Genomic DNA, 17,963 nt, shown 5'->3' on the forward strand with positions numbered 1-17,963 from the left:
CGCATCCTGCACATCTGTGAGATGCTCCTTGCATCTGGATTTGCTCACAGCTTGCCCCTCTCTATGCAGTTCCAGGCAGGGTGGCAATGGGGACCTGCTTCCCCAAAACATGCAGTTTTATCCCCTTCCTATCGCAGGTTTTGGCAGAAGGAGCTCAAGTGATGACCCCAAATGCCGTTCTGCAGAGCCAGGGCATTGCTGACCCCTCTCCCTACTTCCTCCTGCCTTATGAACCCCCAAACCTGGTGTTAGATTGGGGGTATCCCCGCAGAAGGTGCTCCCCCTCCCACTGCTCCAGCCCCCAGTGCCAGGATACCACTCAGAGGAGTGAAGCACCTTGACCCCCCCAGCATCCTCTGTGTACCCCATGGCCTCAGGGCTCCCCCGGAAGACCCCAAGCACACAGCATTGGCTTGGAATTTCCATCTGCTTTTTTTTCCCCCCCCCCCCCATTTTTTCCCCCAACCACGAGGCCACTCCATCCGTGTGATGCTGTGTGCATCGCAGGGGGGGATCGGGGCTCCGGGATGGGGGGGACCTTCCGTGCATCCCCACTTTTTGGGGGCTCTCACATTCAGGCAGTGACTCTCAGCCCAACCCTGACCCCAGCCCTGCTCTGTGGGATGGAGGTGATGCTGTGACCCCCTCCGGGACCACGCACCCCATCCCACCCTCAGCATCCTGTGGACCAACAACCCCACGAAGTGCTTCCAGACCTCAAATTACCCCCAAATGGCCATTTTTCCGGAGGGCCCCACAGCTCCTTTAGGATCGTTTCCCTGTGTCGGACTACAGCTCCCAGAGCGCTGTGCGTGCAGCGGGGGACGGGCGGAGGGAACGCGAGCGGGAGCGGAGCGCAGCGGGGATCTGCTGTGCTGCTGTGCACGGTGAGGGGATGGGGAGGGGGGGGTCCGGGGGGCAATGGGGTGAGGAATTCGGGATGGGGTGAGAGGGGGTGGGATGCAGGAGGTGGGGGTGCGGGGGGATGGTGGTACAAAGGGATGGGTGTGCAAGGGAAGTGGGGTATGGGGGGATTGGGGTAAGCAGGAGTTACGGAGGGATGAGGTATGGGGGATGGGTAGAGGGGGGTGAGGGGTACAGTGGATGAAGGTAGCAGGGATTGGGGTACCAGGGGGATGGGAGTAGCGGGGGATGGGGTAGAAGGAGATACGGGGGGTACAAGGGATGGGGTGTAAAGGATGGGGGTACGGGGGGATGGGGGTAGTAGGGATATGGATACAGAGGGATGGGGGTATCAGAGGATGGGGTATAAGGGGATATAGGGGGGTACAAGGGATGGGGATAACGGGGGGGCAAAGGGGGATGGGAGGTATAGAGGGATGGAGGTCCAGGGGGATGGGGGTATGAGGGATGAGGGTACAAAGGGATGGGGGTTACAGAAGGATGGGGGAACAAGGAGAGGGAACGGAGGTATAAAGGGATGGGGTACAGGGGGATGGGGTAAATGGAAAAGGGGCTGCAAGGGATTTGGGTACAGGGGCATGGGGGGATACCAGAGTTGGAGATACGGTGTTTAGGGTACGAGGGGATGGGGTACCAGGAATGGATTAAAAGGGACAGGGTACAAAGGATGGGGGCACAGGGGAGTGGGGTGCAGGGGAGTGGGATGCAGGAGTTACCAGGCATGGGAGCAGCAGGAGATGGGGAGGGCAGCAATGGAGATGCGGGTACTGAACTGGGGGTGTGCGTACGTGGGGAGGTGGGCACTGTGGGGATGGAGCAAACGGTGCCCACAAAGTGGATATGGAGGCAGAAGAGGTGGCGTGGGGGGGGACACGGATAGGAGAGCACCAGATGTGGGTACTGGGGATGTGAGCACAGGAACCCAGAGATGTGAGCAGCAGGTGCTGTGATTTCAATGGGGGGGGTGGGTGGAGGGGGTCACAAAGCCCAGGGGGACACGCTGGGCTTCAGGCAGTGCTGCGGTGTCGGGGTGCCCAGCGATGGGGCCGTTCCTGCTTGGCACTGTGCTGCTGTCACTGCTCGGGGATCCGGGGAGCGATGACTTCATGGCCTCATTAAGGATTAATTTCCATCCAGGCAGGAAAACAAAAAACAAGTGGAAAGTTACCGAGGCCGTGGGCAGGGAGCGCCTGTTTTCATCCGCGTCCCGGATTTCTCCTTTTACCTCCACGGGACGATAATCCCTAAATCCCAACGAGATTAAAGGCACCAAGAAAGGTGGCACAGCCCCTCCCCACCTCAGTGTTTCCCCAGTTATGAAACCCTACGTCTGCACGGCCCCGATTCACCCGGCTGTTTCCCATAGCCCTCCTGCAGCCCCACGGGGAGAAAGTGGGGGCAGCAGGAGCTGCTCTTCTAACCTGGTTCTTTCTGTTCTGTTTTTTTTCCCCTCCCTGCAGCAGAAGGTCCGGAAGCCCTCCTGTGGCCATGGCCCTGGTGAAGAGCGGATGGCTCTGGCGGCAGAGTGAGTGCCAATCCCGATCCCAGCCTCTATGGGGTTCTGTTCCTGAGCTCCACGCTGGGCACCCAAACCCAGGACGCAGTTTGGGGTCACGGAGCTCAGCCACGGATACACATTATGAGGACCCTCCTCCTCCCACCCTATAAGGACTGTGAGATGCCCCAATGGCTTTTCCAGGGATGGATCCAAGAGTTTTGTTAAATCCACGCTGCTGTGGTTCATCCCCAAGCCAGGCACCCTACTGGTTGTGCTGGGGGGGGCAGCGGGACCCCGCTGCGGGTTTTAGGCTCACTCACACCCCTTCATCCATCCCCCCAGGCTCCATCCTGCGCCGTTGGAAGAGGAATTGGTTCGTCCTCTACCTGGATGGCAGCTTGGTTTACTACCACGACGAGACGCAGCGCGACATGGACGGCCGCATCCACATCAAGTACAGCTGTCGCGACGTGCGGACCGGCCGCGAGTGCCGCGGTGAGCGGAGCCCCGCAGCCCCAATCCCTGTGTTCCCACTCGTCCCCGAGCCCCACGTTCCCAAGCTCGGCATCCTCAAGCTCCGTGTCCCCATTCCCTGCACCCCCATATCCCCCAAGCTCTGTGTCCCCACTTGTTGTGCCCCCACTCCTTGTGTATCAGGCTCTGCATCCCCAAGATGGGTCCCCAAGTTGAGTCCCCAGACTCCGCATCCTGTGTCCCCAAGCCCTCTGTTCCCAAGCTCTGCATCCTCAAGCTCTCAGTCCCCACACGCTGTCCCCCAATCCTTGTTGTGCCCAAGCTGTTCTATCTCCAATGCTTACATCCCCCAGCCCTGCTTTCCCAACCCCCGTGTCCCCAAGCTCTTTGTCCCCATGCCTTGTGTCCCCAGCTTCCACATCTCCAATCCTTATGTACCCAAGACTGGCATTCCCAAGCCCTATATCCCCAAACCCTGTGTCCCCAAGCTCCACATCCCCAAGCTCCACATCCCCCAGCTCCATCTCTGCACCGCATCTCCAAGCTTGGAATCCCAAGGTCCCCACGTTCAGCGTCACCAGGATCCACGTCCCCGAGCCCCGTGGCTCTGCGTGGCCGTGTCCACTTCAACCCGTGCCCTTTGCCCACCCAACCCCAAAGGCTGTGCCGCCCTCCCCGCTCCATCCCGCACCGCCTCATCCCCCCCACATCTGTGCCCTCTCCCCTCTTCTTTCCCCACCTCCACTCCGCACTCGTTCCCAGCGCTCCCACGGCTCTGACTCAGCGCTCCGTCTCGCACAAACACAGCAGAGCTCAGCTCAGCCCACGGCGCAGCACAAAGTGCTTTTCTTCACGCCGGGGCCTCCGTGGAGCTCCTGGCAAAATCGGAGTGTGATGGGTTTGGCGTTGGTTCCCTCTCGTGCACCCGTCAGATTTGACACTTCCAATGCAAACTCAGCCCAAAGTAGGAGAGTTGGGGTCGTTTTCTGCTGCGGAGGTGGAAGTTCCTGCTGGCGTTGGTGCCTGACCTTTTGAGTGCAGAGACAAAGAGAAAACCAAAGCCAACTCTGAGCGTGGCTTTTGGGGTGAAAATCCCACCCCATGGGTGGCTTTGGGGACCTCTTGGGTGATTTTGGGGGGCCTCACTGTGTTGGCTTTGGGGATCCCATTGGTTGGCACTGTGCGTTCCCTTGGGTGGCTTTGGGGGCCCCACTGGTTTGGTTTTGAGGATCCCATTGGTTGGCACTGTGGGTCCCCTCAAGGGGCTTTGGGGGGTCCTGAAAGACAACTTTGGGGATCCCCTTGGGTGATTTTGGGAGTCTCACTGGGTTGCTTTGGGGATCCCACTGGTTGGCACTGTGGGTCCCCTCAGGTGGCTTTGGGGATCCTCTTTGGTGGCTTTAGGGGTCCCACTGGGTTGCTTTGAGGGATCCACTGATTTGGCTTTGGGGATCCCACTGGTTTGGTTTTGAGGATCCCATTGGTTGGCACTGTGGGTCCCCTCAGGGGCTTTGGGGGTCCTGAAAGACAACTTTGGGGATCCCCTTGGCTGGTTTTGGGGGCTCCACTGGTTTGGTTTTGGGGATCCCATTGGTTGGCACTGTAAGTCCCCTCAGGTGTCTTTGGGGGTCCCAAAGGACAGCTTTGGGGATCCACTTGGGTTGCTTTGGGGGCCCCACCAGGTTGGCATTGGGGATCCCATTGGTTGGCACTGTGGGTCCCCTCAGGTGGCTTTAGGGGTCCTGAAAGACAACTTTGGGGATCCCCTTGGGTTGCTTTGGGGGTCCCACTGGTTGGCACTGTGGGTCCCCTCAGGTGGCTTTGGGATCCCCTTGGGTTGCTTTGGGGGCTCCACTGGGTTGGCTTTGGGGGTCCCACTGGTTGGCATTGTGGGTCCCCTCAGGGGCTTTCTGGATCCTCTTTGGTGGCTTTCGGGGTCCCACTGGGTTGCTTTGAGGGATCCACTGGGTTGGCATTGGGAATCCCACTGGTTGGCATTGTGTGTCCCCTCAAGGGCTTTGGAGGTCCTGAAAGATAACTTTGGGGATCCCCTTGGGTTGCTTTGGGGGCCCCACCGGGTTGGCATTGGGGATCCCATTGGTTGGCACTGTGGGTCCCCTCAGGTGGCTTTGCGGATCCTCTTTGGTGGCTTTAGGGGTCCCACTGGGTTGCTTTGGGGATCCCACTGGTTGGCACTGTGCATCTCCTCAGGGGGCTTTGTGGATCCTCTTTGGTGGCTTTGGGGATCCCACCGGGTTGTTCTGAGGGATTCACTGGTATGGCTTTGGGGATCCCATTGGTTGGGATTGTGCATCCCCTCAGGTGGCTTTGGGGGTCCTGAAAGACAACTTTGGGGATCCCCTTGGGTTGCTTTGGGGGCCCCACCGGGTTGGTATTGGGGATCCCATCGGTTGGCACTGTGGGTCCCCTCAAGAGGCTTTGGGGGGTCCTGAAAGACAACTTTGGGGATCCCCTTGGGTGGTTTTGGGGGCTCCACTGGGTTGGCTTTGGGGATCCCACTGGTTGGCACTGTGTGTCCCCTCAGGTGGCTTTGGGGATCATCTTTGGTGGCTTTACGAGTCCCACTGGGTTGGCTTTGGGGGATCCACTGATTTGGCTTTGGGGATCCCACTGGTTTGGTTTTGAGGATCCCATTGGTTGGCACTGTGGGTCCCCTCAGGGGCTTTGGGGGTCCTGAAAGACAACTTTGGGGATCCCCTTGGGTGGTTTTGGGGGCTCCACTGGTTTGCTTTTGGGGATCCCATTGGTTGGCACTGTAAGTCCCCTCAGGTGTCTTTGGGGGTCCCAAAGGACAGCTTTGGGGATCCACTTGGGTTGCTTTGGGGGCCCCACCAGGTTGGCATTGGGGATCCCACTGGTTGGCACTGTGTGTCCCCTCAGGTGGCTTTGGGGATCCTCTTTGGTGGCTTTGGGGGTCCCACTGGGTTGCTTTGGGGGATCCACTGGTTTGGCTTTGGGGATCCCATTGGTTGGCATTGTGTGTCCCCTCAAGGGGCTTTGGGGGTCCTGAAAGACAACTTTGGGGATCCCCTTGGGTTGCTTTGGGGGTCCCACTGGTTGGCACTTTGCATCCCCTCAGGGGCTTTGTGGATCCTCTTTGGTGGCTTTGGGGGTCCCACTGGGTTGCTTTGAGGGATCCACTGGGTTGGCATTGGGGATCCCACTGGTTGGCACTGTGGGTCCCCTCAGGTGGCTTTGGGGGTCCTCTCAGATCCCCCTGCTGAGGTTGGCTTTGTCTGTCCCCTTGCAGACGTGCAGCCACCTGAGGGGAAGAGCCGTGAGTGCCTGCTGACCGTCGTGCTGCGCGACGGCTCCAAGACGACGCTGTGTGCTGAGAGTGAGGACGATGCCATGTAAGTGCCTAAAACCCCCAGTAGCTCCAGCCCCCACTATCCCGGCCCCAAAAGCACCTCAGTGGGAAGAAAATCAGATCCTGCTGCCCCCAGCTCCCTCTTGCTGCAAGCTCTGAGGTCATATGCAGGGCAGGGGGTGCAGATTTGCTTTTCTCATTGAATACCTCTGAGCCGAGCAGAGCTATTTTTAAGTATCCTGGATGAGAAACCACCTCTTAGCCAACCACAAAGAACTGTGACAGCATTTCCATCCGCGTTCGTTGATAAATAATGCAAACGTGGAGTGCTAATTGGATTAAGGCCATGCCCAGGATGATGCAACGCCGCTTTTAGCACCGCTCCTCTTTATCTTCAATAGCAAGAAACCTTAAGCTGCTCTTAGACCACAGGGAGATGTTGGAACTGGATGGCCTTTGAGGTCCCTTCCAATCCAAGCTGTTCTATGATTCTGTGTTGAGACACTTGGGATGGGGGGAAACTCACCCATTATCCACCAGTTTGGGGTCACATTCCCACCTCACTCACCCTGAGCCATTCCTGCTGTGCACCCCATCCCCAGCCCTGTGCTAATTGGGAATTAAGGATTAATGCTGGCACGGCTGGAGGGAGGGGGCTGCTGCCCAGCCAAGCCCCCAACTCACTCCCTCTGCTTCCTTCACAGTGCATGGAAGATGGCAGTGCTGGAGGCAAAATCCACCCCGGTGAGGCTTCCCCACCCTCGTGCCTTGAAATAGGGGCATCAGGGGCACCAATGGGAAGAGCTGGGGATGGCAATGGGGACGTAACTGAAGGGGACAGGGGCAGAGTTAAGGTTATGCAGGCAGAGTTATGATGATGGGGAAAGAATTCAGTGTAGGGTGAGAGTTAGTGATGCAGTCACAGTCAAGGGAATGGGGACACAGTGAAGGGAAAGGGGCAGAATTAGGGATATGGTCAGTGGGCATGGTGGGGATGGGTTGGGATTGAGGTTGGGGATCTTGGAGCGTTCTCCCAGCCATAATGATTCTGTGATTCTACAAATTAAGGTGATGGGGACATGGTTAAGGGGATAGGGGCAGAGTTAAGGGCAATGGGGACACAATTAAGGTGAGGGGATGAAGATAAGGTGATAATGGCAGAGTTGAGGTGATGAAGGCAGAGTTGAGGGCAATGGGGACAGGTTGAAGTGATGGGGACAGAGTTAAGGGAGCGGGGACAAATTTCAGAGCAACGGGGGCAGTTATGGGGAGCAGGGGCTGAGTTGAAGAGCTGAGAATGCAGTTAAGGGGGGCCAGGGAAGGAGCTGAGAAGGGCAGAGTTAAGAGGAATGGGGTCAAAGGGAACAGGGGGATGGGTCAGAGTTAGAGTGATGGGGACATAATTAAGGCAATGGGGATGGAGTGAAGGGGAGAAAAGGCAGAGACTGGCCTGAGACTGCTCCCACCACACGCAGGTGCACGTCTATGACCCCTATGATGATGACTACTACCAGACGGTGCCCATCGACTCCCACCAGACCGCCTACATCAGCTCCGGCCACTACGGCCACCAATATGGAGGTGGGTCATTCTCCCCTTCCTTCCCTCTGTGCCATTTGGTGCCGTCCTGGGGACACTGTGTAGATCAGAGCTCCAACCCTGGTCAGACTTGGAGCTATTTCTAGGACACAGCGAGCTGAGACCTTTCAAACTCAGCGCACGGCGGCACTTGGGGTGGTCCATAGGGATGGGGGATAGGCTGGGGGGGGTTGGGAGATTTTTAGGGTTTCTGGGGGGTGGGGGGGGGGAGATGTGACCCCCTCAGGGGATCCCCAGGCCGCCCACCGCCCCCTTTTTGCCTTGCAGCCCCCGGGGTGACCCACGTCATCGTGCGCGAGGATCCCTACCGCGTCTCCGGGGACCAGATGGCCTTGGGGCTGCTGGCTGGGGCCGCCACTGGTGCAGCCCTGGGCTCCTTCATGTGGATGCCATGCTGGTTTTAGTGGATCCTTTGGCTCCCCAGCCCGAAGTAACGCGCCCCTGGCTTGGCACCCCGCAGAAATCATCCTTCTGGGACAAAGGGGAGCAACTCCATCCCACCCACCCGCGGCTTTTGCATCAGATAACCCCCACGAACCCAAAAACCTCAGCCAAGACCTTTCGCTGCCCCAGGGAAACTGCTGGGGATTGGGAGGATGTGGCCCCGCAGCCTGGCACCATCCCCACCCCAAATCTCCAGCTGCAGAAATACCTGAAGTTTTTTTTTTGGGGGGGGGGGATGAGTTTGGAGGGGTGCTGCTCCCAGCAGCCCATTTCAGGGGGGCAGCCAGGTTCTCCTTTACAAAACTGCTTTTTTAAAGGGTCTTTTGGGGGAGAGGTACCTGCACCGTAGTGGGGTTTTTTTTTTCACCCCAAACTGCAGCCCTGAGGAAGGGATCTGCAAATGCCCACGGGTGCCAGGGTAGGAAACAGGCACAGGGCTGGTGTGAAGAGCGAGGGAATGGAGGAGGATTTGAGTGCAAGGGGGGGGGTGAGAACCCTTATCCCATACCCACAGACCCCCACACACGTGAGCAGCTCCATGCCTGTGTCTGGCTTTCAGGCTGCAGTCCCTGGGGCTGAGCAAGCTCAGGAACTGGGGACAAACCTTTGTGAACTGGGGTCAACAACCCAGGAACTGGGATGGGAACTCCAGGAATCAGGAACTGGGATGGAAGCACCTGGAATAGGAATGGGAATGCAGGAATTGAACTAAGAGCAGAGATTGAGATGGGAAGCCCAGGGAGTGAGGTGGGAACCCAGCAATTGGGAACTCCAGGACACGGGATGGGAACACCAGAAGTGAGACAGCAATGGCAGGAAGTGAAACGGGGATCCAGGAACCAGGATGGGAATGCAAGAATCGAACTGAGTGCACAGAAATTAAGATGGATCCCCAGGAAGTGAGAATGGGAATCCAGGAACTGGGATGGGAACACAGAAATTGAACCGCAGGAAGTGAGACGGGAACCTAGGAATTGGGATTGGAAACTGGGAATTCAAATAGAAACCCTGGAATTGGGATGGGAACCCAAGAATTGGGATGAGAAGAGCCTTGGCCACAATGAGGCTTGCCCAGCCAGCATCTAGCAGCAGCAGCTCCAGGAGGGACACAAAGCACTGAGGTTTTGGGGAATGGGAAGAGCTCCTTAGGCACTGAGGTTTTGATTTGAGGTCGACGCATGGGGACGGTCATTTAGGGTGGCCCCAAGCCAGAGCAGTGCACAACGGGGCCACATTCACACACTGAGCAGCACCAGGAGCATCACTGCAAGAACTCTGATATGAAATAAGCAGCTCAAGAATTCATAAAAAAAGAAAAAGACTGTAAATCCCAAGTAGGAAACCAACAGCAGCACCAGCAACTGGCCCGTTCTTCGGGCAAAGCTTCGTCTCCTCGGGGCTCGGGATGTCCCTGATGTCACCCTCATCCTTTCCCCATCCTTCCTCACATCACCACTGCTGCAAACCCAATCCTGCAACCACTGTTTTTTGGAGAAAATTAAAATAAAAAGGCTAATAAAGGCGGCCCCAGCGAGAGCCAGGCTGTGGAATGAGGAGGGGGGTGAGGAGGGCTGTGAGCAGCACTGTGGGGTGACGGGGGGTTTGGGGTCTGTGTGGTGCTGGGGAGGAGCTGGGAAAGAGCCCCCAAAGACCCTCTGCACAGCATCCCCACCCCAGAGACCCATATGGGTCCCACAGCGCCGTGCTCCGTGGGGCTGCTTCTGTCACCAAACAAGGAGCATGCAATGGGGAAAAGTGTCCAACTCCTGTCCCCACGAGGTCCCCCACGAGCTCACACAGCTGGGAGCCAATTAGCCACTGCCACCAATTAGTGCTGATGGAGGTGTCCAACTCTGCAGCAGCACTTGGGATGCAGACCCTGGGGTGAGCCTGGATTTGTGGTACCACAGCACGGGGACACCGAGGGACGCAGCAGAGTCCCACTGCAATGCCACCTGGCTTTGGGGTGGAAGGGACCTTCAGGATCACCGAGTTCCAGTCCTAATGAAACACACTGCAATTCAATCTGGACAAAAGGCAGCAGAAAGGAGGTGTGCCCTGCTCCTGCTGAGCCCCAAAAGTGCTTCCGAAAGCCCCACAATGGGGATGAAGGCAGTGTGCAGTGAGGTGGGCACATCCCTGCCACTGCCAGCACCCGGCCTCACTGCATCCCCTGACCGCCCAGCAGCGCCAATGCACTGAGCAGATGGTGTGCATGGGAATGGGTGATTGCAGCACTTTAATTAGTGGTGCCATTAATCAAACCTTAACACAATCAGGGCAGCCGTCCTCCTTCCAGATGTGCTCTGCGGGTGGCTGACGTGGAATTGCTTTAATTTATACCCTGGGTGAGCCTGGAAGGTTGGGCTCAGAAAGGGCAACTGGGTGGCTGGGAAGCGAGCTTCAAGCATCCCTGTAGGGGGAGGGAGGGTAAACCTATAGGGAAAACCCAACCCCAGCCATAAGGGGGAGCAGCAAAATCCCCCCCCCTGCAGCGACCCAAATGTCTGCCTCACCCTGCAGCTGCTGAGTCCCAAACATGGTACAAAGGGATCCCAAGTAATTTCCTATGTAGGGTCGTGCATGGCTGCACCGGGGTTTGCAACGAGGCCACCAGGGAGTGCAGCACCCTGCCACCCTGACTGCTGATGGGACGGATGCCCTGCAGCTCTGTAACAGCACACACTGGTGCCAGCACTGCCTCACTGCCCTAACAACCACACCAGGGCACCCCCACAAGACCACACTCAAGGCTTTTGATAAAGATCTTACAAGGAGTGCACTTGGGGTTGGGCTGCTGATGTACCTATAGAACAGCCAGCGACCCACGACTGCCTCCCTCCCCTCCAGGAACCAAAACCCCGGAGCAGTTTGGGTGGGAAGGGCCCTCAGAGCCTCCCAACCCCATCCCTCCATGGGCAGGGATCCACAGGCCTGCGCCCACAGCCCCATCTGCAGCCTCAGGACCCACAGATCAGGGCAGCATCACAGTGCCCGTGCTCACAGTGAAGGCTTTCCTCCTGACGTCCAACTGAGGCCAAAAGAGGGGAGATTTCCAACCACACATGGCAAGCAGGGGGGCCCTTCTGCCACCTGTACTCACCCAGCCGTTCCTGCTGCTGTCTCTGGTAGGATGGGGCTGGAGTGGGGTCCACCAGCAGGGGAATTGGGTCCAACCACAGGTCCAAGGAGGGCACCCCTAAGGCGGGACACAACGCAGGAAGCTGCCGGATGCAAAAGAGCAAGAAAGGAGCAGAAAGCTGCATGGGGCAGAGGGCAGCAGCACAGCAGCAGCACTGTTGTGCATTTCCCCCCCAAAACCTCCAACCCTCACTGCTGCTCCCTCCCAACACCTCAAACCCAGAGGAAACCCCACGTTACGATGGACAGAGGCAGAGAAGAGAGAGGAGCCTTCCAATGAGACAGGTATTTATTTAGTTCAAGCGCTACGGATTCTCTTGTTGTTTCATATTATCAAACAGAGCTGAGGTACCAGTGACATTCCAACATGAAGAAAAGGAACCTTTTTTTTTTTTTTTCCCCCTTATACAATTTCTTCAACTACTTGTTATCAAGACAAAAAAGTGAGTAATGGACAGCTGCGTCATGTACTGTACAACAACCAGAGCGGGGAGGAGAACAGAAACAGAGCAGAAACCTTCACTGTCGTCAAAGTCATCACAAAGGAAGTCTGTTCCCTGGTTCTACTGGCCATGGCGATGGAGGAAAAGCAAAGGGAAACCCAAAAAGTGTGTGCCAGTGGGGAACAGGGAAACGATGGCCAACGTGGATTGGCTGAAAAGCAAAAGGAAGAAGAAAAGGCAACGGAAAGCAACCGAAGAGGCAAGATGGATCGTTTCTGCACAGTTCAGGCAAGTACAATACAGGAAAAGCAGCCAGGTTTCCTTCCCCTCGAGAGCTTCTTAGAAAGAAAGAATGATCCTTTGTCACGTATCATTGATGTTTATTTCAAGACATGCCACGTTAAAAAAAAAAAAAGAAACAAACAACAAAACAAAACGAAACCAAAAAAAAACCTTGCCTCTGATATCGCATTATAAAAGCACTTTACAGCTCATTCTGCCTTTGAAGTTCTTGTTGTGCAGAGTTGCTAGAGAGCCAGGGCAGGGCACGAGCCTGGCACTGGGAATGGAGAAGCCCAGGAGGTTACAGCCACTGCTGGTGCACGGGGTGGTGAGGGTGGTTCCCTTCCTTATTTCAGGGCAGAGGAGAACCAAGAGGCGCCCGGATGTGCAGCTGCTGGCGAGCAGCAATGCAACGCAGACTCAAGAACCCCTTCCTGCACTGGATCTCAGCCTTATTCGCCCAGCAAACAATGTATTTACAGTTGTGTTTATTAACTGACACAGCAACTTCACAATGACTAGTAAAGAGTAAAAGGGTGCACTTCTAGTGTGTTCCGTCCGTGTTTCTCGGGTAGATGCATCTCGCCCCATCAGCAAAGCTCTACACAGACCCCTTTGCAAAAATACCACCAAAATTACCCAAAAGAGTTTAAAAAAAATTAAGCAGAGAAATAAATATCAAAGAGGAACGGTTAATTAGAAGCCTAGTTCAACAGAAAACGAAGCGACTCGGATCGAACCAACCTCTACAGCTCTATGCAAAAAAAAGAAACCAGAACTAACCCAACTGGAAGACCCAACATAAAAAATAAAAAGCTAAAAAATAAAGGCATCCGTCTGCATCGCCTTAAGTTGGCTTCCATCCCACCCACCTCTCTGCCCCTCTGGCTCCCCGTGGGACCCCCATGAGACCCCACTGCAGTACGGCCGTGCCCGCCGCCCTCCCTCACGGCCTGGGAAGGCCGCCTCCGCTCCTTCCTCCTGCCCAACTCCCACGTCCCCATCAGCTCAGGCAGCTTTCCTTTCCAAACCTCCCCTTTCTTAACCATGGAAACGCCACGCTGACGTCCTCCCAGCGGCTGCAATGCCACGCTCCCACCTCTCCGCGCAGCCACCGCTTCGTTCCTTCTTCTTTTCTTCTTCTTCTTCTACGTAAAAGGAAAAAACGCTTCTTCAAAGCCATCTCAAGCTCCTCTCACATCTCCTCGCTCCCTGCGAGCGTTTTGCTAACGCGCACACATCCCTCCCATCCCCCAGATCCTTCTGCTTCCCATCATCCCCCCCTCACAAGACCCCACGCTCCAACCCCTCTGCAAACTACCTGTGCTACCTCTGCTCCAAGCACAGGAGCTCAGCTTTAAGCCACCAGCCGTGTGACTGCAGGGCAAGGGCAGCACTGGAGCTCTCTCCTCTGCTCCCCCCACAGGGGCAGACGCTGCAGGGACGGTTGGCAGCGCCCTTCTGCACGTACATCTCACCTATGTCCAACTCCAAACTTGCTCGGGGTTCCATCATTTCAAAGTGCAGTATCGTAACATATTAAAAAAAGGAACAAATATTAAGAAATTGTACCTATTTTTTCTTTGCTTTTTCTTTTTTTTTTTGGTGGGTTTTTTCTTTTTTTTTGTCTTTTTTTTTTTTTTTGGTCTTTTTAAGTTATAACTAGAATACGCCGGAATATTTTGGCTTTTTTTTTTTTCCTCTTTTTCTTATAAATAATGAAGACACCGACATTTTCTTTGTGTGTGTGTGTGTGTGTGTGCTTGTGAAGCTAATAGATCATCTCCACGAGACAGCCAGCGATGATGAACTGCAATACTTATTACTGAAAGGGGAAGGTTCAAGCCAATATTCACACTGCAGTCAATGAAGAGTAAAGGGAGGGAAAGCAGTGATGTTCTGGAGGAAGTCAGAAGCCACGCGGTATTAGCAGGAGCAGCCTCCTTCACTGACAGGCTGCTCTTGAGGCTTTTCCAGTTTGATGTCAATCACTGGGAAGGAGGAGTTAAGGCCAACAGATACGGCTTGGGCTGCTGCTGCTTCCACCTCCTCTCCTCCGGGGTTCAAGTTGCTCTTTACAGAGATTAGGAGGAGCAAAGGAAGGGAAAGAGCAAGAATTCATTTCAAGCGTTGGATCCATTGGGCTGATTTAGACCTCTAGGTATGCTTAAGAGGGCTCCAACGCTCAGCAAAAGCAGTTCAAAGCCCCCAAACCCTCTGTGATCTGTGAAAGAGCCTCTGGAAAATCCCCCACCGTTAATCCCAGGGGAGACAATCATTCAGTTCCTGCTATCTGCAGGCTGCAGGAAGTCAAATTCAAAGTGCCTTATTACTCTCCCATTTAGAAACTGGTGATGAAACTCCCTGATAGTGAAACTGTGTGTGCTTGTGTATCCTGCCACCATCCTCTTGTTAATGAAGATGGTTGCTCATTAACCTTTGGTGACCTGCCAAACAAGGGATTTTTGATCAGCTCCAAGGAGAACACTCAGAACTTGTGCCTCAGCACAGCCCCCAGGCCCTCTGCTGCCCCTCTGCTCTACGACGCTTCACAGGAGGTGTAGCTTCAGCCCTACATTTGCCCAGAGTGGTCTGAGGTTAAGAACCAGCATCAGTGCAGTCATAAAATCATAGAATGGCCCAGGTTGGAAGGGAGCTCAAGGATCACGAAGCTCCAACCCCCCACCAATGCAGGGCCACCAACCTCCCCATCTCACAGCAGCCCAGGCTGCCCAGGGCCCCATCCAACCTGGCCTCCAACACCTCCAGGGATGGACGGGGCATCACAGCCTCTCTGGGCAGCTGTTCCAGCCCCTCACCACTCTCTCTCTAAACAACTTCCCCCTGACATCCAACCTCCAGCTGCCCTCCCTCAACTCCAAACCATTTCCCCTTGTCCTGCTGCCATCTCCCCTTGCACAGAGCTGACTCCCCTCCTGTCTGCAGGCTCCCTTGAGGCACTGCAGGCTGCACTGAGGTCACCCCGCAGCTTCTCTTCTCCATGCTCAACAAGCCCAGCTCCCTCAGCCTGTCTTTGTAGGGAGGTGCTGCAGCCCTCTGCTCATCTCTGTGGCTCCTCTGCACCCTCTCCAACAGCTCCTTGTCCTGGGGGCTCCAGCCCTGGACGCAGTGCTGCAGATGGGGCCTCACGAGAGCAGAGCAGAGGGGGACAATCACCTCCCTGTCCCTGCTGGCCACCCCTCTGCTGATGGAGCCCAGGATCCCATTTGGAGCACACTGCTAGCTCATGTTCCGTTTTTCATTCACCAGGACCCCCAGGTCCTTCTCTGCAGGGCTGAATGGCTATGGGATCTCCATCCTTGGAGATTCCTCTATTTGCATGAGCTGGGTTCTTCCTCAGCACTTCAACATCAAGCCTTACTTGCCTCCATCCCCCTCCCATAAGCTGACCAAGGGTTGCAGGACAGACACCACCCCCCTCCTCCTCCTCCTCCCTTTGTTATTCAGGACCTGCATTCTCCTCACCCACGGTAACTGGCAGCGCTCTGCCACCACAGCTCTGCAGCATAAAGGATACTGTCTTCTCTACTTTTGTCTTGTGTGCTTTCCATTCCAGGCAAGGCAGCTGCCACGCGTCGGAAAAGCTGCAAAAAAACAAAAAACCAAGGAACAGATCAAAACAATTGCACTTCAAAGAGCACACCCCAGTTTGATGCAGCTCAAACAATGATTCAATACATCCTTCTGTACTATTTACACGGCTCACACCAAAAAGCCTGACACCAAATATAACCTTTATTCCTAAGAATCCGCAGACCACATTTGTTGTTGTTACTGAAGATGAAATGTTACCGGCTTCAGGCAGCAAACCTTCTGTCACCTTCTCTACTCTGGTTGGTACTTGGGATTTCCAGCTCAGATTGTCACAGCCAGACCCCAAAAGCTTCACCATGCCAGGTGGAAACCTGACCCTCATAACCCCACATTGCCACTACTGAGCAGTGCCTCGTCAAGGCAAACAACACCCAGCCTGCCCACACTGCCCAGTCTGCCATCAGCATCGGCCAGGACTGTGAGTCAGAACAGGGCATGCAGGTGAAAAGGAGCTCAATGCTCATCCAGCTCCAAGCCCTGCTGTGTGCAGGTCGCCAAGCAGCAGCCCAGGCTGCCTAGAGCCACATCCAGCCTGGCCTTGAATGCCTGCAGGGATGGGGCATCCACAGCCTCCTTGGGCAACCTGTGCCACTGCCTCACCACCCTCTGCCTCCAAAACTTCCTCCTCATATCTGCAATCCCAGAGCAATGGGGCATTCAGCCTCCTGCCTACTGAGCCCTTCCTTTGTGCCCCATAGATTCCAGCTCCTCACAGCCTGATAGAGGCTGGAAGATAAGGCTGAACAGGACTGATTCCCTCTCCTAACCTCCCAGCTTTGCCCCTTCCCTTCTTGTGGAGTAAAGCTCAGGTCTGAGGGAACAGCTCACCTGCTGCTCATTAGGGTTAACAAATGGTTGCCTAATTGGTTCTCACCTACAGAGAACAGCTCTGACTGTGCTGTTGTGTTGAACACAAACCCACCTTCTACAAAAAAGACAGAGCCAAAGTGGTATCACAGAATTGCAAAGGAACCGTAACAGTCCACGTCCACTCCCCACAGTGAGCAGGGATACCCACAGCTCACGTCTGCATCTCCACACACATGGAATTTTATACCATCCCAGACACACTGCCACCATGCATTTCATTATCAGCCATCCAGGACACCCAGTATTTCCAAACAGCTGACAGCTCTGCCATCAGTGTGCTACACCCATCCCACTGACAGCCACGGAACACTCAGTGCAAGCCTGACATCAGCCCTGGTGCCTTCAATGGACACCAAGATGTTATCTCAGCTCTTTCCTCCAACAACACAAAGCTACACCACTTACAACCCCCACAGAACTGAGCCAGATGCTCTGTCTGCTTGTATTCACACAATCATGGGTTGGCTTGGGTTGGAAGGGACCCTAAGGATCATTGAGTTCCAACCCCCAACCCAACCCCAGGCAGGGCCACCAGCCTCCAGACCTGCTACCAGACCAGATTGCCCAGGGCCCCATCCAACCTGCTCTTGTAAACGTAGAGACCTGAGCAGCTTTGCAGATCAGTGCTTTTTGCCATCAGGATGACCAGGGAAGTGACCATGATTCAATCTCACTTTGCTATGGAACACTGAAAGTTTCAGCACTGTGCTCAAACCCACGCACGCTCCGAAATCTCAGTGCTTTCTTTGCCTTTAGTAGAATCACAGGGGGAGGTTCAGAGTGGATATTAGGGAAATTTTCTTCTCCAGAAAGCAGTAATGCAGTGGCACAGTTGCCCAGGGAGTCCCCATCCCTGGAGTTGTTCCAGAACTGGGGGGATGTGGCACTGAGGGATGTGGTCAGTGGGCACGGTGGGGTGGGCTGGGGTTGGACGTGATGATCTCTGAGGTTCTTTTCCAACCTGAATGATTCCACCATTCTGTCCCTAAAACGGCTTCAATTCTCAAAACACTTCATATTCAATAATCCCAACTTCATTGAAAAAAAAAAAAGGCTTATTGGACAGCCACCAGGCTGCACTGCAGAACACACAACCACCACCCACAGCCCCGTTTGGAGAAGCCTATTGCTATGCTGTCAAGTAGATGGTAAAAACTGCTGCTTTCAGGCACTCTTTGCAGCACTGCAGGGAAGCTGTTAGACCTGCTGCCCCTCCAACACACAGCAGAGGAAGCTCCATGGCACCCACAAGGATCACCCGGCCCCACAGAGCACCAACCCCATGTCAGAGCAATCCTGGAGCTCCCCACTGCCCCAGGGACGCCCGTTCCAGTTACAAATG

The 17,963-nt window shown here is 55.3% G+C and overlaps 2 protein-coding genes across 6 annotated transcripts in view; one reads left to right on the forward strand and one right to left on the reverse strand.

Annotated features, from left to right (window-relative positions):
* Nucleotides 1-803: 803 nt before the first annotated feature.
* On the forward strand, nucleotides 804-9,806 carry PLEKHB1 (pleckstrin homology domain containing B1). Of its 4 annotated transcripts, none has more exons than XM_052699403.1 (8): nucleotides 820-887; nucleotides 2,062-2,202; nucleotides 2,385-2,449; nucleotides 2,765-2,917; nucleotides 6,168-6,270; nucleotides 6,932-6,971; nucleotides 7,703-7,808; nucleotides 8,094-9,806. In XM_052699403.1, exons 3-8 carry the CDS (start codon nucleotides 2,413-2,415, stop codon nucleotides 8,228-8,230), a joined length of 576 nt encoding a protein of 191 aa, XP_052555363.1. In that variant the 5' UTR covers nucleotides 820-887; nucleotides 2,062-2,202; nucleotides 2,385-2,412; the 3' UTR covers nucleotides 8,231-9,806. The 4 variants fall into 4 exon arrangements, with proteins under 4 accessions (XP_052555366.1, XP_052555363.1, XP_052555365.1 ...); XM_052699405.1 differs by having other exon boundaries at nucleotides 2,388-2,449; XM_052699406.1 differs by lacking the exon at nucleotides 2,062-2,202 and having other exon boundaries at nucleotides 804-887.
* Nucleotides 9,807-12,213: 2,407 nt separating this feature from the next.
* Nucleotides 12,214-17,963, reverse strand: part of RAB6A (RAB6A, member RAS oncogene family) — a 58,144-nt gene continuing 52,394 nt past the window's right edge. For both annotated transcript variants that reach the window (XM_052699397.1, XM_052699396.1), the window contains exons 7-8: nucleotides 15,675-15,741; nucleotides 12,214-14,127 (exon numbers count right to left, since the gene is read on the reverse strand). In XM_052699397.1, coding sequence (XP_052555357.1) covers nucleotides 14,063-14,127; nucleotides 15,675-15,741 — 132 coding nt within the window. In that variant the 3' untranslated portion in view covers nucleotides 12,214-14,062. The remainder of the gene's footprint in view (nucleotides 14,128-15,674; nucleotides 15,742-17,963) is intronic.

This window comes from Tympanuchus pallidicinctus, unplaced genomic scaffold, assembly GCF_026119805.1.
Source record: "Tympanuchus pallidicinctus isolate F22 unplaced genomic scaffold, pur_lepc_1.0 scaffold36, whole genome shotgun sequence".
Classification (NCBI taxonomy): Eukaryota; Metazoa; Chordata; class Aves; order Galliformes; family Phasianidae; genus Tympanuchus; species Tympanuchus pallidicinctus.